This window comes from Cucurbita moschata, unplaced genomic scaffold (genome assembly GCF_002738365.1).
Source record: "Cucurbita moschata cultivar Rifu unplaced genomic scaffold, Cmos_1.0 Cmo_Scf00023, whole genome shotgun sequence".
Taxonomy (NCBI): Eukaryota; Viridiplantae; Streptophyta; class Magnoliopsida; order Cucurbitales; family Cucurbitaceae; genus Cucurbita; species Cucurbita moschata.
Genome location: NW_019268539.1, coordinates 3,968,311 through 3,992,528, shown reverse-complemented (window position 1 = coordinate 3,992,528; position 24,218 = coordinate 3,968,311). Strand labels below are relative to the sequence as shown.

Below are 24,218 nucleotides of genomic sequence, written 5' to 3'. Positions count from 1 at the left end.
TTAACATAGGAACTTTTTTCCCCTTTGAGACAGGGTCGTTAACTCGGAATGAAAAGTTGTTTTCTCATTTTAGTATCATACCATATCCACTAAAGATTGTCCTAAGCTTGAAATATGGAGAAAAAAAAACATTTACTCGTTTCGAAAAGACTTCACAACCTCAACCCTTACGAAAAGACCCTCGTGGAGGCACCCGAATGGCTACGTGAAAAACCTTTGTTTCTTTCGATGTTTTTCGACGAATCTGTAAGGAAACGCTCAAGTTTAAGAATCTTACACATATAAATGGTTAAAATACGAATTTTTTTCACTTTCGCTTCCGGGCCATTTTGCACTCAAATTCCATAGGTGTTAACATAGGAACTTTTTTCCCCTTTGAGACAGGGTCGTTAACTCGGAATGAAAAGTTGTTTTCTCATTTTAGTATCATACCATATCCACTAAAGATTGTCCTAAGCTTTAAATATGGAAGAAAAAAAAACATTTACTCGTTTCGAAAAGACTTCACAACCTCAACCCTTACGAAAAGACCCGCGTGGAGGCACCCGAATCACTATGTGAAAAAACTTTGTTTCTTTCGACGTTTTTCGACGAATCTGTAAGGAAACGCTCAAGTTTAAGAATCTGACACATATAAATTGTTAAAATACGAATTTTTTTCACTTTCGCTTCTAGGCCATTTTGCACTCAAATTCCATAGGTGTTAACGTAGGAACTTTTTTCCCCTTTGAGACAGGGTCGTTAACTCGATCTGAAAAGTTGTTTTCTCGTTTTAGTATCATACCATATCCACTAAAGATTGTCCTAAGCTTGAAATATGGAAGAAAAAAAAAATTTACTCGTTTCGAAAAGACTTCACAACCTCAACCCTTACGAAAAGACCCTCGTGGAGGGACCCGAATCACTATGTGAAAAACCTTTGTTTCTTTCGACGTTTTTCGACGAATCTGTAAGGAAACGCTCAAGTTTATGAATCTTACACATATAAATTGTTAAAATACGAATTTTTTTCTCTTTCGCTTCCGGGCCATTTTGCACTCAAATTCCATAGGTGTTAACATAGGAACTTTTTTCCCCTTTGAGACAGGGTCGTTAACTCGGAATGAAAAATTGTTTTCTCATTTTAGTATCATACCATATCCACTAAAGATTGTCCTAAGCTTGAAATATGGAAGAAAAAAAAACATTTACTCGTGTCGAAAAGACTTCACAACCTCAACCCTTACGAAAAGACCCTCGTGGAGGCACCCGAATGACTATGTGAAAAACCTTTGTTTCTTTCGATGTTTTTCGACGAATCTGTAAGGAAACGCTCAAGTTTAAGAGTCTTACACATATAAATGGTGAAAATACGACTTTTTTTCACTTTCGCTTCCGGGCCATTTTGCACTCAAAATCCATAGGTGTTAACATAGGAACTTTTTTTGCCCATTGAGACAGGGTCGTTAACTCGATCTGAAAAGTTGTTTTCTCGTTTTAGTATCATACCATATCCACTAAAGATTGTCCTAAGCTTAAAATATGGAAGAAAAAAAACATTTACTCGTGTCGAAAAGACTTCACAACCTCAACCCTTACGAAAAGACCCTCGTGGAGGCACCCGAATGACTATGTGAAAAACCTTTGTTTCTTTCAATGTTTTTCGACGAATCTGTAAGGAAACGCTCAACTTTAAGAGTCTTACACATATAAATGGTTAAAATACGACTTTTTTTCACTTTCGCTTCCGGGCCATTTTGCACTCAAAATCCATAGGTGTTAACATAGGAACTTTTTTTGCCCATTAAGACAGGGTCGTTAACTCGATCTGAAAAGTTGTTTTCTCCTTTTAGTATCATACCATATCCACTAAAGATTGTCCTAAGCTTAAAATATGGAAGAAAAAAAACATTTACTCGTGTCGAAAAGACTTCACAACCTCAACCCTTACGAAAAGACCCTCGTGGAGGGACCCGAATCACTATGTGAAAAACCTTTGTTTCTTTCGACGTTTTTCGACGAATCTGTAAGGAAACGCTCAAGTTTAAGAGTCTTACACATATAAATGGTGAAAATACGACTTTTTTTCACTTTCGCTTTCGGGCCATTTTGCACTCAAAATCCATAGGTGTTAACATAGGAACTTTTTTCCCCTTTGAGACAGGGTCGTTAAATCGATCTGAAAAGTTGTTTTCTCCTTTTAGTATCATACCATATCCACTAAAGATTGTCCTAAGCTTAGAATATGGAAGAAAAAAAACATTTACTCGGGTCGAAAAGACTTCACAACCTCAACCCTTACGAAAAGACACTCGTGGAGGCACCCGAATCACTATCTAAAAAGCATTTGTTTCTTTCGATGTTTTTCGACGAATCTCTAAGGAAACACTCAAGTTTAGGAATCTTACACATATAAATGGTTAAAATATGAATTTTTTTCACTTTCGCTTCCGGGCCATTTTGCACTCAAAATCCATAGGTGTTAACATAGGAACTTTTTTTGCCCATTGAGACAGGGTCGTTAACTCGATCTGAAAAGTTGTTTTCTCGTTTTAGTATCATACCATATCCACTAAAGATTGTCCTAAGCTTAAAATATGGAAGAAAAAAAACATTTACTCGTGTCGAAAAGACTTCACAACCTCAACCCTTACGAAAAGACACTCGTGGAGGCACCCGAATCACTATCTGAAAAACCTTTGTTTCTTTCGATGTTTTTCGACGAATCTCTAAGGAAACACTCAAGTTTAGGAATCTTACACATATAAATGGTTAAAATATGAATTTTTTTCACTTTCGCTTCCGGGCCATTTTGCACTCAAATTCCATAGGTGTTAACATAGGAACTTTTTTCCCCTTTGAGACAGGGTCTTTAACTCGATCTGAAAAGTTGTTTTCTCATTTTAGTATCATACCATATCCACTAAAGATTGTCCTAAGCTTAGAATATGGTAGAAAAAAAACATTTACTCGTGTCGAAAAGACTTCACAACCTCAACCCTTACGAAAAGACACTCGTGGAGGCACCCGAATCACTATCTGAAAAACCTTTGTTTCGTTCGATGTTTTTCGACGAATCTGTAAGGAAACGCTCAAGTTTAGGAATCTTACACATATAAATGGTTAAAATACGAATTTTTTTTACTTTCGCTTCCGGGCCATTTTGCACTCAAATTCCATAGGTGTTAACATAGGAACGTTAACTCGATCTGAAAAGTTGTTTTCTCGTTTTAGTATCATACAATATCCACTAAAGATTATCCTAAGCTTGAAATATGGAAGAAAAAAAACATTTACTCGTGTCGAAAAGACTTCACAACCTCAACCCTTACGAAAAGACCCTCGTGGAGGCACCCGAATCACTATGTGAAAAACCTTTGTTTGATTCGATGTTTTTCGATGAATCTGTAAGGAAACGCTCAAGTTTAGGAATCTTACACATATAAATGTTTAAAAGACGAATTTTTTTCACTTTCGCTTCCGGGCATTTTGCACTCAAATTCCATAGGTGTTAACATAGGAACTTCTTTCCCCTTTGAGACAGGGTCGTTAACTCGATCTGAAAAGTTGTTTTCTCGTTTTAGTATCATACCATATCCACTAAAGATTGTCCTAAGATTGAAATATGGAAGAAAAAAAACATTTACTCGTGTCGAAAAGACTTCACAACCTCAACCCTTACGTAAAGACCCTCGTGGAGGCACCCGAATCACTATGTGAAAAACCTTTGTTTCTTTCGATGTTTTTCGACAAAGACCCTCGTGGAGGCACCCGAATCACTATGTGAAAAACCTTTGTTTCTTTCGATGTTTTTCGACGAATCTGTAAGGAAATGCTCAAGTTTTGGAATCTTACACATATAAATGGTTAAAATACGAATGTTTTTCACTTTCGCTTCCGGGCCATTTTGCACTCAAATTCCATTGGTGTTAACATAGGAACTTTTTTCCCCTTTGAGACTAGGTCGTTAACTCGATCTGAAAAGTTGTTTTCTCGTTTTAGTATCATACCATATCCACTAAAGATTGTGGTCGTTAACTCGATCTGAAAAGTTGTTTTCTCGTTTTAGTATCATACCATATCCACTAAAGATTGTCCTAAGCTTGAAATATGGAAGAAAAAAAACATTTACTCGTGTCGAAAAGACTTCACAACCTCAACCCTTACGAAAAGACACTCGTGGAGGCACCCGAATCACTATCTAAAAAACCTTTGTTTCTTTCGATGTTTTTCGACGAATCTCTATGGAAACACTCAAGTTTAGGAATCTTACACATATTAATGGTTAAAATACGAATTTTTTTCACTTTCGCTTCCGGGCCATTTTGCACTCAAATTCCATAGGTGTTAACATACGAACGTTAACTCGATCTGAAAAGTTGTTTTCTCGTTTTAGTATCTCACAATATCCACTAAAGATTGTCCTAAGCTTGAAATATGGAAGAAAAAAAAACATTTACTCGTGTCGAAAAGACTTCACAACCTCAACCCATACGAAAAGACACTCGTGGAGGCACCCGAATCACTATGTGAAAAACCTTTGTTTCTTTCGATGTTTTTCGACGAATCTGTAAGGAAACGCTCAAGTTTAAGAGTCTTACACATATAAATGGTGAAAATACGACTTTTTTTCACTTTCGCTTCCGGGCCATTTTGCACTCAAAATCCATAGGTGTTAACATAGGAACTTTTTTTGCCCATTGAGACAGGGTCGTTAACTCGATCTGAAAAGTTGTTTTCTCGTTTTAGTATCATACCATATCCACTAAAGATTGTCCTAAGCTTAAAATATGGAAGAAAAAAAACATTTACTCGTGTCGAAAAGACTTCACAACCTCAACCCTTACGAAAAGACCCTCGTGGAGGCACCCGAATGACTATGTGAAAAACCTTTGTTTCTTTCAATGTTTTTCGACGAATCTGTAAGGAAACGCTCAAGTTTAAGAGTCTTATGCATATAAATGGTGAAAATACGACTTTTTTTCACTTTCGCTTCCGGGCCATTTTGCACTCAAAATCCATAGGTGTTAACATAGGAACTTTTTTTGCCCATTGAGACAGGGTCGTTAACTCGATCTGAAAAGTTGTTTTCTCGTTTTAGTATCATACCATATCCACTAAAGATTGTCCTAAGCTTAAAATATGGAAGAAAAAAAAAACATTTACTCGTGTCGAAAAGACTTCACAACCTCAACCCTTACGAAAAGACCCTCGTGGAGGCACCCGAATGGCTACGTGAAAAACCTTTGTTTCTTTCGATGTTTTTCGACGAATCTGTAAGGAAACGCTCAAGTTTAAGAGTCTTACACATATAAATGGTGAAAATACGACTTTTTTTCACTTTCGCTTCCGGGCCATTTTGCACTCAAAATCCATAGGTGTTAACATAGGAACTTTTTTTGCCCATTGAGACAGGGTCGTTAACTCGATCTGAAAAGTTATTTTCTCGTTTTAGTATCATACCATATTCACCAAAGATTGTCCTAAGCTTGAAATATGGAAGAAAAAAAACATTTACTCGGGTCGAAAAGACTTCACAACCTCAACCCTTACGAAAAGACACTCGTGGAGGCACCCGAATCACTATCTAAAAAACATTTGTTTCTTTCGATGTTTTTCGACGAATCCCTAAGGAAACACTCAAGTTTAGAAATCTTACACATATAAATGGTTAAAATATGAATTTTTTTCACTTTCGCTTCCGGGCCATTTTGCACTCAAAATCCATAGGTGTTAACATAGGAACTTTTTTTGCCCATTGAGACAGGGTCGTTAACTCGATCTGAAAAGTTGTTTTCTCGTTTTAGTATCATACCATATCCACTAAAGATTGTCCTAAGCTTAAAATATGGAAGAAAAAAAACATTTACTCGTGTCGATAAGACTTCACAACCTCAACCCTTATGAAAAGACCCTCATGGAGGCACTCGAATCAGTATCTGAAAAACCTTTGTTTCTCTCGATATTTTTCGACGAATCTATAAGGAACGGTCAAGATTAAGAATCTTACACATATAAATGGTTAAAATATGAATTTTTTTCACTTTCGCTTCCGGGCCATTTTGCACTCAAATTCCATAGGTGTTAACATAGGAACTTTTTTCCCCTTTGAGACAGGGTCTTTAACTCGATCTGAAAAGTTGTTTTCTCGTTTTAGTATCATACCATATCCACTAAAGATTGTCCTAAGCTGGAAATATGGAAGAAAAAAAACATTTACTCGTGTCGAAAAGACTTCACAACCTCAACCCTTACAAAAAGACACTCGTGGAGGCAAACGAATGACTATGTGAAAAATCTTTGTTTCTTTCGATGTTTTTCGACGAATCTGTAAGGAAACGCTCAAGTTTAGGAATCTTACACATATAAATGGTTAAAATACGAATTTTTTTCACTTTCGCTTCCGAGCCATTATGCACTCAAATTCCATAGGTGTTAACATAGGAACTTTTTTCCCCTTTGAGACAGGGTCGTTAACTCGATCTGAAAAGTTGTTTTCTCATTTTAGTATCATACCATATCCACTAAAGATTGTCCTAAGCTTAGAATATGGGAGAAAAAAAACATTTACTCGTGTCGAAAAGACTTCACAACCTCAACCCTTACGTAAAGACCCTCATGGAGGCACCCGAATGACTATGTGAAAAACCTTTGTTTTTTTCGATGTTTTTCGACGAATCTGTAAGGAAACGCTCAAGGTTAAGAGTCTTACACATATAAATGGTGAAAATATGACATTTTTTCACTTTCGCTTCCGGGCCATTTTGCACTCAAAATCCATAGGTGTTAACATAGGAACTTTTTTTGCCCATTGAGACAGGGTCGTTAACTCGATCTGAAAAGTTGTTTTCTCGTTTTAGTATCATACCATATCCACTAAAGATTGTCCTAAGCTTAAAATATGGAAGAAAAAAAACATTTACTCGTGTCGAAAAGACTTCACAACCTCAACCCTTACGAAAAGACCCTCGTGGAGGCACCCGAATGACTATGTGAAAAACCTTTGTTTCTTTCGATGTTTTTCGACGAATCTGTAAGGAAACGCTCAAGTTTAAGAGTCTTACACATATAAATGGTGAAAATACGACTTTTTTTCACTTTCGCTTCCGGGCCATTTTGCACTCAAAATCCATAGGTGTTAACATAGGAACTTTTTTTGCCCATTGAGACAGGGTCGTTAACTCGATCTGAAAAGTTGTTTTCTCATTTTAGTATCGTACCATATCCACTAAAGATTGTCCTAAGCTTAAAATATGGAAGAAAAAAAACATTTACTCGTGTCGAAAAGACTTCACAACCTCAACCCTTACAAAAAGACACTCGTGGAGGCAAACGAATCACTATGTGAAAAATCTTTGTTTCTTTCGATGTTTTTCGATGAATCTGTAAGGAAACGCTCAAGTTTAAAAATCTAACACATATAAATGGTTAAAATATGAATTTTTTTCACTTTCGCTTCCGGGCCATTTTGCACTCAAATTCCGTAGGTGTTAACATAGGAACTTTTTTCCCCTTTGAGACAGGGTCGTTAACTCGATCTGAAAAGTTGTTTTCTCATTTTCGTATCATACCATATCCACTAAGGATTGTCCTAAGCTTAAAATATGGAAGCAAAAAAACATTTACTCGTATCGATAATACTTCACAACCTCAACCCTTATGAAAAGACCCTCATGGAGGCACCCGAATCAGTATCGGAAAGACCTTTGTTTCTTTCGATCTTTTTCGACGAATCTGTAAGAAACGCTCAGAATTAAGAATCTTACACATATAATTGGTGAAAATACGATGTTTTTTCACTTTCGCTTCCGGGACATTTTGCACTCAAATTCCATAGGTGTTAACATAGGAACTTTTTTCCCCTTTGAGAAAGGGTCGTTAACTTGATCTGAAAAGTTGTTTTCTCGTTTTAGTATCATACCATATCCACTAAGGATTGTCCTAAGTTTAAAATATGGAAGAAAAAAAAACATTTACTCGTGTCAATAAGACTTCACAACCTCAAACCTTATGAAAAGACCCTCACGGAGGCACCCGAATCACTATCTGAAAGACCTTTGTTTCCTTTGATTTTTTTCGACGACTCTATAAGGAAAGCTCAAGATTAAGATTCTTACACATATAATTGGTGAAAATACGAATTTTTTTCACTTTCGCTTCCGGGCCGTTCTGCACTCAAATTCCATAGGTGTTAACATATGAACTTTTTTCCCCTTTGAGACAGGGTCGTTAACTCGATCTGAAAAGTTGTTTTCTCATTTTAGTATCATACCATATCCACTAAGGATTGTCCTAAGTATAAAATATGGATGAAAAAAAACATTTACTCGTGTCGATAAGACTTCACAACCTCAACCTTTATGGAAAGACCCTCATGGAGGCACCCGAATCAGTATCGGAAAAACCTTTGTTTCTCTCTATATTTTTCGACGAATATGTAAGGAACGCTCAAGATTAAGAATCTTACACATATAGTTGGTGAAAATACGAATTTTTTTCACTTTCGCTTCCGGACCCTTTTGCACTCAAATTCCATAGGTGTTAACATAGGAACTTTTTTCCCCTTTGAGACAAGGTTGTTAACTCGATCTGAAAGTTGTTTTCTCCTTCTAGTATCATACCATATCCACTAAGGATTGTCCTAAGCTTAAAATATGGAAGAAAAAAAATATTTACTCGTGTCGATAAGACTTCACAACCTCAACCCTTATGAAAAGACCCTCACGGAGGCACCCGAATCAGTATCGGAAAAACCTTTGTTTCTCTCCATATTTTTCGACGAATCTGTAAGGAACGCTCAAGATTAAGAATCTTACACATATAATTGGTGAAAATACGATATTTTTTCACTTTCGCTTCCTCGCCATTTTGCACTCAAATTCCATAGGTGTTAACCTTGGAACTTTTTTCCCCTTTGAGACAGGGTCGTTAACTCGAACTGAAAAGTTGTAGTCTCCTTTTAGTATCATACCATATCCACTAAGAATTGTCCTAAGCTTAAAATATGGAAGCAAAAAAACATTTACTCGTGTCGATAAGACTTCACAACCTCAACCCTTATGAAAAGACCCTCACGGAGGCACCCGAATCACTATCTGAAAGACCTTTGTTTCCTTCGATCTTTTTCGACGACTCTGTAAGGAACGCTCAAGATTAAGAATCTTACACATATCATGGGTGAAAATACGAATTTTTTTCACTTTCGCTTCCGGGCCATTTTGCACTCAAATTCCATAGGTGTTAACATAGGAACTTTTTTCCCCTTTGAGACAGGGTCGTTAACTCGATCTGAAAAGTATTTTTCTCGTTTTAGTATCATACCATATCCACTAAAGATTGTCCTAAGCTTAAAATATGGAAGCAAAAAAACATTTACTCGTGTCGATAAGACTTCACAACCTCAACCCTTATGAAAAGACCCTCATGGAGGCACCCGAATCAGTATCGGAAAAACTTTTGTTTCTCTCGATATTTTTCGACGAATATGTAAGGAACGCTCAAAATTAAGAATCTTACACATATAGTTGGTGAAAATACGAATTTTTTTCACTTTCGCTTCCGGACCATTTTGCACTCAAATTCCATAGGTGTTAACATAGGAACTTTTTTCCCCTTTGAGACAGGGTCGTTAACTCGATCTGAAAAATTATTTTCTCGTTTTAGTATCATACCATATCCACTAAGGATTGTCCTAAGCTTAAAATATGGAAGAAAAAAAACATTTACTCGTGTCGATAAGACTTCACAACCTCAACCCTTACGAAAAGACCCTCGTGGAGGCACCCGAATGACTATGTGAAAAACCTTTGTTTCTTTCGATGTTTTTCGACGAATCTGTAAGGAAACGCTCAAGTTTAAGAATCTGACACATATAAATTGTTAAAATACGAATTTTTTTCACTTTCGCTTCTGGGCCATTTTGCACTCAAATTCCATAGGTGTTAACATAGGAACTTTTTTCCCCTTTGAGACAGGGTCGTTAACTCGATCTGAAAAATTATTTTCTCGTTTTAGTATCATACCATATCCACTAAGGATTGTCCTAAGCTTAAAATATGGAAGAAAAAAAACATTTACTCGTGTCGATAAGACTTCACAACCTCAACCCTTATGAAAAGACCCTCATTGGAGGCACCCGAATCAGTATCAGAAAAACCTTTGTTTTTCTCGATATTTTTCGACGAATCTGTAAGGAACGCTCAAGAGTAAGAATCTTACACATATAATTGTTGAAAATACGATATTTTCCAGACTCCAACTCTTTATCATTATGCCCTCTTTTCAGACAATGTCTTGGCTGCATCAGTTGTTGTCAACTCAACCATTGTGAATGCTAAGGTATTTTGACTGCTCTAGCACATGACGCTTTTTGTGAGTTTAATTTCAGAAGAATGTGTATTGATAAGCATAGTTTTTGAATTAGGTTCTAAATTCCATACAAGCACACAAGTTTTTTTAAGAGAATTTCTAGTCCTTGTATTTTTCAAAAAAAAAAGGAAAAACTTCGATTACAAAAAAAAAAAAATCTAGGTTCAAATCCTACTTTTTTCTTTGATTGGTTGCCTTCTTCTGTTTTGGTTTATAAACTTTCAAACAAGTTTTTGTTTGAACTTTGCATTGAAACCTTGGACACTTCTTTATTTTTTTCAATTATGATGTCGGATAAATAAATATTTGAAGTCACATAAGCATATAGCATGTCAAATGTTAGATTTTGAAATGAATCTATCTTTTCTAATGCAAAGCTTACCTACTAAACTGAATATTTGGTTATTAAATGGCTCAAATAGAGTATTTTAAATCCAGGAACCACAATGGAAAAACATATAAAAATTCAAGAATTAAAAAAGCATTTCAACCAAAAATCTATTCCGTTCATTTCAATGTTTTTGTTACTGCCTAAGAAGCAAAACCATTTTAGTTTAGCTTGCATGTTCATGACACTTGATGGACACGTATTGGACACTTATTATTGTAATAGATGTGTTAGACTAATAGATGTGTTAGACAATAGTTTGCGAACACTGGTAAATATAAATAGACACATATATGACAAATAATAAATTTTAAGGCGAAATCCATTAAACTAATTTTTAAGCATAAAATGCATGAACTCATTGACTTTGGATTTCCTTTCTTGTATAAAAATGATATATATTTTAATAAATGTAAATTTTAATAAACGTGTTCTTGTTGTGTCCGTTGTTAGTTTATTTAATCTTGTATTAACCGTAATTTATTTATATTTACTGTCTGTATTTCAAATTATGTCAGTTGAGGGAAGTAATTAGCGGTTAAGGGTAGTTAATAGCGGTTAGTGTGGCTATTTTGTCTATATATGTATTGTGTAACAAGTTGAATGATGAGTATGTTGGTTTATTGCCTCTCTTAGTTGTATGAGTGTTTTCTAACATTCGTGTCCTAGATTTAAAAAAAAAATTGTCAAACATATCCATGTCTCGTGTTCGTATCTGTGCTTCTTAGGTTACTGCAACCCATATGATGATTTTACCTTTTTGCGTTCCTTGGATGTGAAGAGTGAAGTAATACTACCAAATCATGTATTTGCAAGTATTTTTTTCTTCTCCTTTCTGTTGTTCCTGACCAAATTATGCACTATTGCATTTATTGCAGGATCCTTCAAAACATGTATTTCATCTTGTTACAGATAAGCTTAATTTTGGTGCCATGAACATGTGGTTCCTGTCAAATCCTCCTGGAAAAGCCACAATCCATGTTGAAAATGTTGATGAATTCAGGTGGCTAAATTCGTCTTACTGTCCAGTATTACGTCAACTTGAATCTGCTGCAATGAGAGAATACTATTTCAAGGCTGAACATCCAACCACTCTTTCATCTGGTGCATCGAATCTTAAGTACAGAAATCCAAAGTATCTTTCTATGCTTAATCATCTGAGGTTCTATCTTCCTCAGGTATATCCCAAGTTGGAAAAGATTCTGTTTTTGGATGATGACATTGTTGTTCAGAAAGATTTGACTGGATTATGGGATGTGGATCTTCATGGCAAAGTTAATGGTGCAGTTGAAACCTGTGGTGAGAGCTTTCACCGTTTTGACAAATATCTTAACTTCTCCAATCCTCATATTGCAAGAAAATTTGATCCCAATGCATGTGGATGGGCCTACGGGATGAATATGTTTGACTTGAAGGAATGGAAAAAACGAGACATTACTGGCATATATCATAAGTGGCAGAACTTGGTCAGTTTCAATATCCATCTATTGAGTTTTTCTGTCAATGTTTGATCAAATCTTACTTCAGGTATATTTCCTCATCAAACTGATTCAGTTGTTAATGTTCCCTTGCTTATGGTGCCAGAATGAAGAAAGGTTACTCTGGAAGCTAGGAACACTTCCTCCGGGTTTGATTACTTTTTATGGACTGACACATCCACTTGATAAGTCGTGGCATGTGCTTGGTTTGGGTTACAATCCAAGCATCGACCGGTCTGAGATAGAGAATGCTGCAGTTGTACACTACAACGGAAACATGAAGCCTTGGCTGGAATTGGCTATGACAAAGTATCGTGGTTATTGGAGCAAGTATATCAAGTACAATCATCCTTACCTTCGCCAATGCAAGTTAAATGAATGAGTCTGGTTTTAAACCACTCTTAGATATCAAACGAGGGATCTCAATCTCTTCTACTTGAGAGTTGCCGCTATATCTAGTTGAAACACACTGGTTGGTTCCCACATTAGATTGGGGGGCAGGGGGATCTCTTTAACATGTTTTGCTATGCCTCGCTTCCCTCTTTCTCCCTTTATAATTCATTCCATTCATTCCCATACAAGATATGATACTCATTCCCTTGTTAACATGTAAATCCATTAATTATATTTTGCTGTTAGCCAAGTTTGAATTGCATTAGGAAGTCTATGCCAATTGGCTGTAATTTTGGACAACAGACGATCTGCTTCTTAATATCCATGGTGCAAGTTAAAGATTCAGAAGTTGATGCGCTATAACCTTTTCTTGGGCCAAGTGGATGACTAGATGCTTTGGCACCGACAGAGCGATATTGCTCAAATTCCATTAGTTTCTTCAGTTAACTTAAAATCATCAACTTTTGTACTACTACAAACAATAGCTTACATCAATTTTCTTGAATCAATTTGCTCTCCCCATGTTCTGTCTTCTAATGTTTGTTTCATTCATGGAGGTTATTAATTAACCTCTAGTATGGCAGTTAATCTTGGAGTAGAACTACAGTAATGTGAACAGAGACTTAGGCTATCTGCAATACAAGTTGAGAATTGTAGAGAAGATTCCCCCGTCAAGGGAAGAAAACTAAAAGTTCTTACAGATTAATGAATGGTTACATTTGACTGATTGTGGTTGCATTAGTTTCTTCAGTTGTAGATTTGAATGCTATTTCTCTCTATGTTTAATGTAAAGATTCATTTTCTTCTGGTTCATCTGGAAAAGTCTGGTTTGATTAACTTTAAGTCTGTCGAGATTCTGTTGGCTTCACAGGTGGACTGGTCGTTGATTTTGGAATGTGCTTATCGTAATCTTTCTCATTTGTTTAGTCTGTAAATCCCCGTTGAATGACAGATTTATTTCTGCTTTTAAGTCGATATGCTTTTCATTAAAGGTATCAGTCAAGTCATTTTAGCAACAAAATGCAATGGAAGATGTAGATTTGTTGTGAAAGGTACCCTGAATTGACCTCGTCACGCCACTTATGAGGTGATTAGCCCTTCACTATCTTATCTTAAGACATGACTAATCAACTCCATTCAGTTTTGTTATTGTTTAGAGGTGCCAGAATCCACTGATTAATGGGTTCTTAAAGCCTCTACTTTCTACGTAGTTGCTCTACCTTTTCCATATTTAATTTCCAAAGGAACCCCCCTTTTATGTAATATTGCTTTGTTTATATGCAATTAGTTGATAGACAAATCTTAACTTTTAGTCACATCTTAAGCATTGCCTCATTACTCATTAGTTATTAAGCACAGAATTCGTGTGATATATTCTTCATACCCCATTTAGTTGATGTATCAGATTTTACTTGACCAATTGAGATGTGAAATTTATGGAGTTTATCGAGTAGGCCCATGAAAATTTACGCGACCAGGTGAGAAATGGTATAAGTTGTATGCTTTGCTTTATTTAGAAAAAAAAAAAAAAAAAAAAAGTTAAAAGTTTGTAATATGTTGAGAAATCCAGGGAAAGTCAACAAGGATTTGGCATGATATTGATAAGCGAAAGTGGTGGTTTGGTGCTTGTTGCTCCAATTAATTTTGAACAAGGTGGATGAGAGTAGTGATTCTTGCAACAAAGGGTAAAGAATGGAGAGAAGTGAGAGAGGTTTTCTAGGTTCAACCTCATACAAGATGGGATGGGTGTCCCAAAAGAAGCCAAGTTAGGAGGTAGCTTTTTGGCTTTTCATGGGTGAATTGGGATTCCGAAATTCTCCACCACTGCATGTGGGATGGAACACTCTAATCTTATGTTGTAATTCCTTGACAACTAGTGCATATTGATAGTTCCACTTGATAAGGTTGTCCCTCAGGCTCAAAAATAGAACATTTCATGTTTATGTACATTTTCTCTCCAAATATCAGAAAAAGATCCACCATGTTTAATTCATATCAAAATCACTCTAGGTTTTTTAGTTAAGTTTTTCTATTTTAGTCTTTCAACTTTTAACATGTACATTTACATATTGTTGTTACTAACTTGATTAATATATATTCTTCGTGTCACAATATCAATTTGTCCGCGAAAAAGGAAAGGACAAAAGTGATTCTTTTTTAAAGTTCAATAACTGAAAAATGGACCTTTGAAAAGTGTAAGAGCCAAAATAAAACTCTCTTTTTACGGGTTTCTTCTTAATTCTGATCTTTTATTCAACTTACCTTTTATCTTTTTCTAAGCAAAAAAATATATATTAATAGTGTGATTTATCAAATTAGAATCTTAGCTGATTGGGTGGGGGCATTAATTGGCATAAATAAAAAAATAAAATAAAAACCCTTATTCACCAAAAAGCTTTTTTTTTTTTTTTTTTTTTCTTTTTCTGTTTCTTCTTTATATTACCCCTCTAGTCTAGTCTAATGGGTGTGTTCCATGCCTGATTTCTTAAATTGTAAATGGTTTATTGATTTTCTTTTCCTTTTTCTGATAAAAACTTTGTGAATTGAATGGTTGGGAATATCACCATTTGAAAGATACTATTTGAAAGATAGATGAGTTGAGTTTGTGAATTGGGTATACCTATTGAGATAGAACACATTTGTTCCATATTTAGAAAATACTATAAATATTGAGATGAAACTATAAAGCCTATGCAACAAGTTGGCAGAATCATAACCATGGTTAATAAATTCATAGATTGATTGATTGATGATTTTATATATAACGTAAAGGTTTAAATCTAGATGGCTACATCATGAGTCACAAACAAACAATTGAAAATGAAAATTATATATAGATATATGTTTTTGTTTTTGTTTTAACATGAAATTATATAAAGAAAATGATGCGTATAGAATAAGAATAATGGAAGAAATAGGCGACAAACTATAAGACTAGCTCGTACAGTATGGTTTATTAATTACATGCAACCAACAAACACGACATGAAATATAGAAATGACGCAACAGTTTGTTCAACAATGAGAGATTCCATTCCACTTCTCGACTTCTCCAATGCCTAAACCCTCTTTGGCTTTTCCCTTTTTTCTCTATTAATACTAAATTCTCCACTCTTCTTCTCCAAAATAGCATAAACCAAAGCCAACCAACATGCCAACTTTCTCTTCTCTCTCGGATGATTCTTCTCTCTCCAAAATCCCGTCTCAGTTCATCTGGCCGGACCATGAGAGGCCAACCCTCGACTCGCCCGAGCTTCACGTGCCTCCTATCGACTTGAAGAGCTCAATCTCCGACGACCCAGTTGTTCTTTCTGACACATGTCGTCTCCTCAATCAGGTTTCTTAAACTATATCTAAATTTAAAATGGTTACAACATGTTGAAAATGGTTGGGAGTAAGTCTCACGTCATCATATAAGTAATACAAAATACAGATCTATCCCAAAATAAAGTCTATGCTCAAAGTGGACAATATCTTACCATCTAATGTTAATGTACGTTGTTGTTAATAGGTTTGTCGGAAGCATGGTTTCTTTGTCGTGGTTAACCATGGCGTGGATGTGGAGCTAATATCGAAGGCCCACGAATTCATGGACTTGTTCTTTGGGATGAAGCTTGAGGAGAAGCAGCGAGCGGGGCGGAAGGTGGGCGAGCTGTGTGGGTATGCCAACAGTTTCATAGGGAGATTCTCGTGTAAGCTTCCATGGAAGGAAACTCTGTCCTTCAGATACTCTGCTCACGCTCATTCCTCCACTCTTGTTGAAGATTACTTTGTTAGTGCTTTGGGAGAAGAATTGAGAAGCAGCGGGTAACAATTATTAACACAACGCAGCACAGCACAACACAACACAACAACATCATATGATGCATTATTGTTTATTATTGTTTATTATTGTTTATTATTGTTTATTATTGTTCATTCCCCCAGGAAGTTGTACCAACAATACTGCGACGCCATGAGCAAGGTATCATTGAAAATAATGGAGCTTTTGGGGATGAGTTTAGGCGTTGGAAGAGAGTATTTCAGAAACTTCTTTGAAGAAAACGAGTCGATTATGAGATTAAACTACTACCCACCATGCCAAACCCCAGATCAAACTCTTGGAACTGGGCCTCACTGTGACCCAACTTCCTTGACCATCCTTCATCAAGATCATGTCCATGGCCTCCAAGTTTTCGTCGACCAACAATGGCACTCCATTCCCCCGAATCCCCAAGCTTTCGTCGTCAACATTGGCGACACTTTCACGGTAAGTACAACCCATTCCCACACACTTCAATTTCTAAGGTTCTAAGTTTAATAAAATGTGTATGATAATTTATCAGGCGCTATCCAATGGAATGTACAAGAGTTGCCTGCACAGAGCAGTGGTGAATGAAGAAAGCGTGAGGAAATCTTTGGCCTTTTTTCTGTGTCCAAACGAAGACAAAGTGGTGAGTCCACCCAGCTGTTTGGTTGACGAGAAAAACCCAAGAATTTTCCCGGATTTCAGATGGCCAACTCTGCTTGAATTTTCTCAGAAACATTACAGAGCCGATGATAAAACCCTAGAGGCCTTCTCCAATTGGCTCTTCCAAACAACACTCTCCACCGATTAATTACAACAATAACCCCCCCACAACCCTTCTTCTCCTTTTACTTCTTCTTCTTCCTGTTCATACTACAACAATATATCCTAAATAAAAAAAATTAAAAAAATAATGTTATTTTATTTTAACCAAATTCATACACGTTTATAAGATTCGTCATGTGTATCGATTTGGTTAGAAAAAGCTTAACCAAAGTTTGATTTTTGGAGATCTCACGAATTATGAAGGATTATGTTGAAGGATGTGGGTTTGCAAAATAATAAGTAATTGGTGAAGTATGAGATGATGGGCTTGTAATTATCTCCATGAATAAACCATGTTTTAATTGATTTTCTTTTTGGTAACAACTCTAGTCTGCTACAATGCGGAAGTCAAAAACATTTAAAAACATCTTCTATCTCTTGAAAACCGTCATGGTTTTACATACCAAATACTGAAAATTTTAAAGAAATAAAAATAAATACAAAACAATTTAAACTAATGAAATGGAAAGCAGACCTATTTTAACATAACTAGGGATTTACATACCTGATCGCGATATTGCTGTCATCTGTACGTGGGCACCTTGCCTTTATCTGAAAAATAATGTGGCACACGGCTTGAGTATTTCAAAGAATACTCAGTAAGTAACTCTAGTATAATGGCCATGCTAAATGCAATCACATGCAAATATGCTCTAGGGACCTATCTCTATCTCATTTTATACTAGGGGTGGCCTCTAGTCCAGACTACTATGGATGTGTAGCACTTTCTTACACACGACCCACACATGAGAGTTTGAATTTCCAAGTGCTCGCACACCCCCTGGACCCTCTCTGGTCAAGCTAGTTGTTTGTAACAACGTCCGGAGGTCAGCGAAATCTCTGGTGTCATGCTCACCATAATCACCCTCATCATCATATTGTGCGAGTCGCACTCATCATCTCTAGGGAAAGTATTCATACTCTTAGGGTTGTGTCCTACGTCGATTTATCGACCTGATGCAATATGGAATTCATCATCATACAACATGCTTAATATGAAAAACATCATCATATTAGGGTAAACGTCATGCAAGACATTATATTCATTATAAAGTCATCAAGTACATCATCCATCGTCATAAAACACACATATGTTATCATACATCATCATAGCTCATACATCATCGTACATCATAGCTCATACATCAATTTCATTTGGTTTCTTCGAGCATATCTCAACGATTGAGTTCATACGAGCCTACACCAATCATCTATATCACATGACTCATCTTAATGGTTGGATATCTCAATCATTGATGTTATATAACGCATTGATATCATATACTCAATTATTGTTTAGCTGGTTTGAGCTCATATCTCAATCATTGATGTCTCATGACCAATTTAATTATTAATTGTTCTGATTTTGATTATGGATGTTTTTTTTTTCTTTTTAAAGTAAGCAACAATCTAAATTAAGTTTTTTCTCTTTAAAAAAAACCAACATTTAAGGATTCAATAAATGTGGACCAAGAGGAAGATGTAGAGTAAAAGAGGTGCACTTAAAATATGGCTCATCCTAACTTGGAGCCCTTAAAATATTTTCGAAACATTCGAATGTATTTTTGTATTTTGTGTCAAAAGGATAAGTTTGCAATTTAAAACATAATAAACAACAAAAAGCCTCACTTCCCCCAACGGTCTCTACAAAGTTCCCCTTTATATATATATATATATATATTTTCATGTGAATAGTCCCTTCATTTTTTAAAAATATAACGCTTAAATTTTATTTTATTTTCAAAAATAATGACGGTTGTTCTTTCCTTTTGGCCTCTATACTAGAGACATCACAAAAAAGTTCTCTTTTTTAAAAAATTTAATAAGATGACTGAAGTCAAAGAAGATAAATGATAGAACAACGACGGAAGATGCAACTACGAAGATGAAACTCTAAGAAATCCTGAAGCAACGAGCACAACTCAATTGTGATGTGGCCAGATGTAGTGATTCACGCTGTTTGACGAAGCTATAGGTGATGCAGAATAGCCAAAATCACTTCCAAGTGAGTGAGGTGTGACTAATAAAATGTCAAGTTAAATTATAAAAAATATATTGATTTATATAAGAAATGGTTCAATTATCTTATTCCTCTTTTTAATTTCACATCCTTAATTTTTTTCCAAAAAAAATTCTGTACAAATTTAAGAGAGAAGCGTCATAGGTTGTTGTTTTTGGAACAAACTTTTTAAGTTTAAAACTTAGAACGAAAGTTTTGAAGGTTGGAATACAATTGAAATCAATCATTTTAACCTAAATCATTTCTCACTTGGTTTCACTGGTAACTATTTCTCGCGCGCGCGCGCTTTAGAATCAGATGGAGGAAAATGAAGGGAAAAGTTAATTGATGGTATTATTTGGAATCCCAGATCCAAATAATTCTTCCTGAATTTTTCTTCCTCCTGTTTCCAAGTTTCAACGAAGCTGATTCAGTCCATTTCTCCTACCGAATCAATCTCTTGAACAGGTAATTTTTCCACCGCGCGCCGTTTTTCTTTGAGGAACGTTCTCTTTTCAGATTGTTTTTCTTTTCCCTTTCAGGTTGTCGCTTGGCGATTTCAGGATCGAATTTGTGGTGAACGTTTTCTTTCTCCCTGTCCTTTTGTCAATTTTGATTCCGCGATTAAGATCGTAACCCAATTCGTCTATTCTGTAATTTTCATTTCTTTTTCTGGGTTCCATTCAACTGGAAGAATTTTTGTGTGTTTGATTTGGCTACATACTGTCGATCTTATTAATTTAGTTATGACATTGTTCTTCCCGAACCAACCGTAATTGAGACTTCTCTGTATTCTTCTCGAACTTGTAGCTCTCGTTATGGACAATTACGGTTCTTCCCCTTCATATCCATACCACCATCCATATGCATACCCTCGTCCAGTTCCTCCTCAATACCCACCGCCTCCTCAATATCCACCTCCTCCTCAACATCCACCTCCTCCTCATTATACGCATCCAAATTCAGATCCATATGCTCGTCCTCCGTACCCTTACCCGTATGATCCTTCACATGCCTCTGTATTTGCATATCCCCCACCCCCATCTCATTCTGCCCAAGTAGAGTATTTTCAACATCCACCTCCACATTCTGGGCCTGTACCTTCCCCATATTCTTACGGTGACGCCTCTTATACTAATGATAGTGCCAGGCCATCCATTCAATATCATAACAATTTCCAACCTGGTACATCCCCATATCGGTATGAAGAATCTAGTACATACCCTCCCCCAGAAACTCAATACCCACCACCCCCTTCGCGAGTAAATAACTCCTCTGGCCACTATGATAGCACTGATTCGGTATCGCCTGGCTCTTCTGCATACCCGCCTTTGGATGACCCTTTGTGTAATATACATTTGTCTGATCATCAACCAACTGCTCCTGCATCACCTCCTGCACCTGCGCAGCCTTCAGTTTCATTATTGTCGCATTCACCTCAAATTTCAAGATATGATCGATTCACCTCAAATTACAAGAATGAAGAATCTAGTACATACCCTCCCTCAGAAAGTCAATACCCACCACCCCCTTCACGAGTAAATAGCTTCTCTGGCCACTATGATAGCCCTGATTCTGTTTCGCCTGTCTCCTCTGCATACCCGCCTTTGGATAGCCCTTTGTGTAATGTACATTTGTCTGATCATCAACCAACTGCTCCTGCATCACCTCCTGCACCTGCGCAGCCTTCAGTTTCATTATTGTCGCATTCACCTCAAATTTCAAGATATGATCGATTCACCTCAAATTACAAGAATGAAGAATCTAGTACATACCCTCCCCCAGAAAGTCAATACCCACCACCCCCTTCACGAGTAAATAGCTTCTCTGGCCACTATGATAGCCCTGATTCTGTTTCGCCTGTCTCCTCTGCATACCCGCCTTTGGATAGCCCTTTGTGTAATGTACATTTGTCTGATCATCAACCAACTGCTCCTGCATCACCTCCTGCACCTGCGCAGCCTTCAGTTTCATTATTGTCGCATTCACCTCAAATTTCAAGATATGATCGATTCACCTCAAATTACAAGAATGAAGAATCTAGTACATACCCTCCCTCAGAAAGTCAATACCCACCACCCCCTTCACGAGTAAATAGCTTCTCTGGCCACTATGATAGCCCTGATTCTGTTTCGCCTGTCTCCTCTGCATACCCGCCTTTGGATAGCCCTTTGTGTAATGTACATTTGTCTGATCATCAACCAACTGCTCCTGCATCACCTCCTGCACCTGCGCAGCCTTCAGTTTCATTATTGTCGCATTCACCTCAAATTTCAAGATATGATCGATTCACCTCAAATTACAAGAATGAAGAACCTGGTACATACCCTCCCCCAGAAAGTCAATACCCACCACCCCCTTCACGAGCAAATAGCTTCTCTGGCCACTATAATGGCACTGATTCCTCATCGCCTGTCTCTTATGCATACCCGCCTCTGGATGACCTTTTGGGTAATGTACATTTGTCTGATCATCAACCTACTTCTCCTGCATCACCTTCAGTGCCTGCACAGCCTTCAGTTTCATTATTGTCGCATTCACCTCAAATTATAAGATATGATCGGCGTGACCGATTTTATGGCTTTCCTAATTCATCATTTTCTAGTTTCGATACGGGGAATTCATATCAAATGGCTTCATCCAACCAACCTTCATTTTCCCATTCAAGCTCATTTGGTGGGTCTCAACATAGTCAGAACTTGCAGATTGTTCCATTGCACAGTAAAGCATCATTGAAGGTTTTGCTGTTGCATGGAAACTTAGAAATATGGGTTAATGAGGCCAAAAATCTTCCAAATATGGACATGTTTCACAAGACCTTGGGGGATATGTTTGCAAAATTACCTGGGAATATGAGCAACAAAGTTGAAGGACATGTGAGTCATAAGATCACTAGTGATCCTTATGTTTCGATCTATGTAGCAAATGCAGTAATTGGGAGGACTTTTGTTATAAGCAACAATGAAAATCCTGAATGGAGGCAGCATTTCTATGTTCCCGTTGCACATTATGCTGCTGAAGTAGTTTTTGTCGTTAAAGACAGTGATGTTGTTGGTTCGCAGCTAATAGGAACTGTAACAATTCCTGCAGAACAAATATATGCAGGGTCTGTAGTTGAGGGAACCTTCCCAATCCTACTTGGTGGGAAGCCATGTAAGCCTGGAGCTGCTCTAACTATTTCTATTCAATATACCCCAATGGACAGGCTTAGCACTTATCATCATGGAGTGGGAGCTGGCCCTGATTACCAGGGGGTTCCTGATACATATTTCCCCCTCAGAAAGGGTGGAGCTGTCACTCTGTACCAAGATGCCCATGTTCCAGATGGACACCTTCCAAATTTGATGCTTGATAATGGTATGTACTATGTACATGGGAAGTGTTGGCATGACATCTTTGATGCTGTACGTCAGGCTCGCAGGTTAATTTATATAACTGGGTGGTCGGTGTGGCACAAAGTGAAACTAGTTCGAGATACTGGCTATGGGACAGAGTGTACCCTTGGAGATCTCCTGAGGTCAAAGTCCCAGGAGGGAGTGAGAGTTTTGCTTCTTGTTTGGGACGATCCCACTTCTAGGAGCATTTTGGGATATAAAACTGTAAGTTGCTTTCCCTGCTGTCTATTTCTTTTACATTGCCTGCTTATCATAGTTGCCTTTTCCAAAATTCCTTTATATTAAGTATAGGACAGGGCGAGAATGCTCTAAGTAATTGAGTGAAAACATCCTTACTTTGGATTTGAAATGTTGGAGTCTTGATTCTTTCTTTTCCTAGTTCTTTTTTCATCTTTTTGGAACTTGAACTTCTTTTATGGTAAACTAATTTATGTTTTAAACTATAGATTTATTCTGCCAAAATACCACGTATCCTAGAACCTACCTCCAAAAAGAATACTATTAATTGTTTTGTATTCCCTAATTTATGAGTTTACGAGCTTCAATAATGAGGTGGAGAAAAGTTGTAGATCTTTGAAGTCTTGATGACCAATCAAGAAGAAAGATCTGTCAGAAACTCTCTTTTACCAGATGGACATATTCTACCATCGTTTCATCTCAACTTTTAGAATATGCATGTAATACAAGCCACCTTTATTGGAAAGCAGAAGAATCACATAGGGCTAAGAGTTTGCAATTTGTTATCAAGGTCTTTCAGTTTTATATACGTTGGTTTTGAAGGATTTATTATCATACTCTTCTGAGAACATATGTTGATTGTTGCAGGATGGTTTCATGCAAACCCATGATGAGGAAACTCGCCGATTTTTCAAACAATCCTCTGTACAAGTGATACTTTGTCCTCGGATGGCTGGAAAACGACATAGCTGGGTTAAGCAAAAGGTTAGTCTTTCTTTCCATCTTTCTTTCTTTTTCTTTTTTGGGTAAGAAATGAGTATACTTCAATGAACAATAGATAGCCAAAATTTTTGTCTTAACTAATCACTTCTTTCTCCTTACAGACTTTTGTTGTTTTTCAACATGTTTATGTCTAGAAAATTGGCCACTTAAACCTGTACATTTTCAGCTTCAGTTGTTTCTATTTCGATTCAATTAGGAATATACAAAAAAGTGTTTTGATATTGATAGGTGTAATGTTTGGGGTATTTGGTGTAGAAACCCGAATGTATATCCTTAAGTAATCATACCCTATTGATGGCAATATGACGAAGATAACCACTACTACACAGTAAAGAAGTTTGTATCAAAATCATGATTAGATTGCTGAAGCGGCCAAATGAAAAGTCCTTTTCTTGGCAATTAATAAGAATTTGAAAGACCATGTTATCAGTTAAACTTCCCTGATTTACGATCTCTTTTCATCCATCCTTTCTTTCAATGACCAAACTAAATAACAAAAGCAAGATTTTCTATTGTGCTAGAAACTGATAATATGTCTGGTAATGAATTGTTGATAATTTTCTATTTCTAAATTTATTCTCACACTTTTTTTTTTTTTTTTTTTTTTTTTTTTTTTTTTTTTTTTTTTTTTTTTTTTTTTTTTTTTT

General features: G+C 36.5%; 3 protein-coding genes across 3 annotated transcripts in view; all 3 read left to right on the top strand.

Moving 5' to 3' along the window:
- Positions 1 to 10,230: 10,230 nt before the first annotated feature.
- Positions 10,231 to 12,954, top strand: LOC111459993 (polygalacturonate 4-alpha-galacturonosyltransferase; the record flags this gene model as incomplete). The annotated part of the gene is made up of 3 exons (XM_023103072.1): positions 10,231 to 10,317; positions 11,614 to 12,201; positions 12,320 to 12,954. Coding segments are annotated over 3 exons (951 nt in total), but the record flags the coding sequence as incomplete, so codon positions are not given.
- A 2,793-nt stretch (positions 12,955 to 15,747) lies between these two features.
- On the top strand, positions 15,748 to 17,299 carry LOC111460333 (gibberellin 20 oxidase 2-like). The gene is made up of 4 exons (XM_023103555.1): positions 15,748 to 15,942; positions 16,117 to 16,412; positions 16,533 to 16,854; positions 16,931 to 17,299. Exons 1-4 carry the CDS (start codon positions 15,757 to 15,759, stop codon positions 17,201 to 17,203), a joined length of 1,077 nt encoding a protein of 358 aa, XP_022959323.1. The 5' UTR covers positions 15,748 to 15,756; the 3' UTR covers positions 17,204 to 17,299.
- Positions 17,300 to 19,439: 2,140 nt separating this feature from the next.
- LOC111460106 (phospholipase D beta 1-like) overlaps positions 19,440 to 24,218 on the top strand; it is a 12,070-nt gene continuing 7,291 nt past the window's right edge. The window contains exons 1-3 of the mRNA XM_023103209.1: positions 19,440 to 19,684; positions 19,759 to 22,815; positions 23,437 to 23,553. Of these exons, the coding sequence (XP_022958977.1) occupies positions 20,035 to 22,815; positions 23,437 to 23,553 (2,898 nt within the window). The 5' untranslated portion in view covers positions 19,440 to 19,684; positions 19,759 to 20,034. The remainder of the gene's footprint in view (positions 19,685 to 19,758; positions 22,816 to 23,436; positions 23,554 to 24,218) is intronic.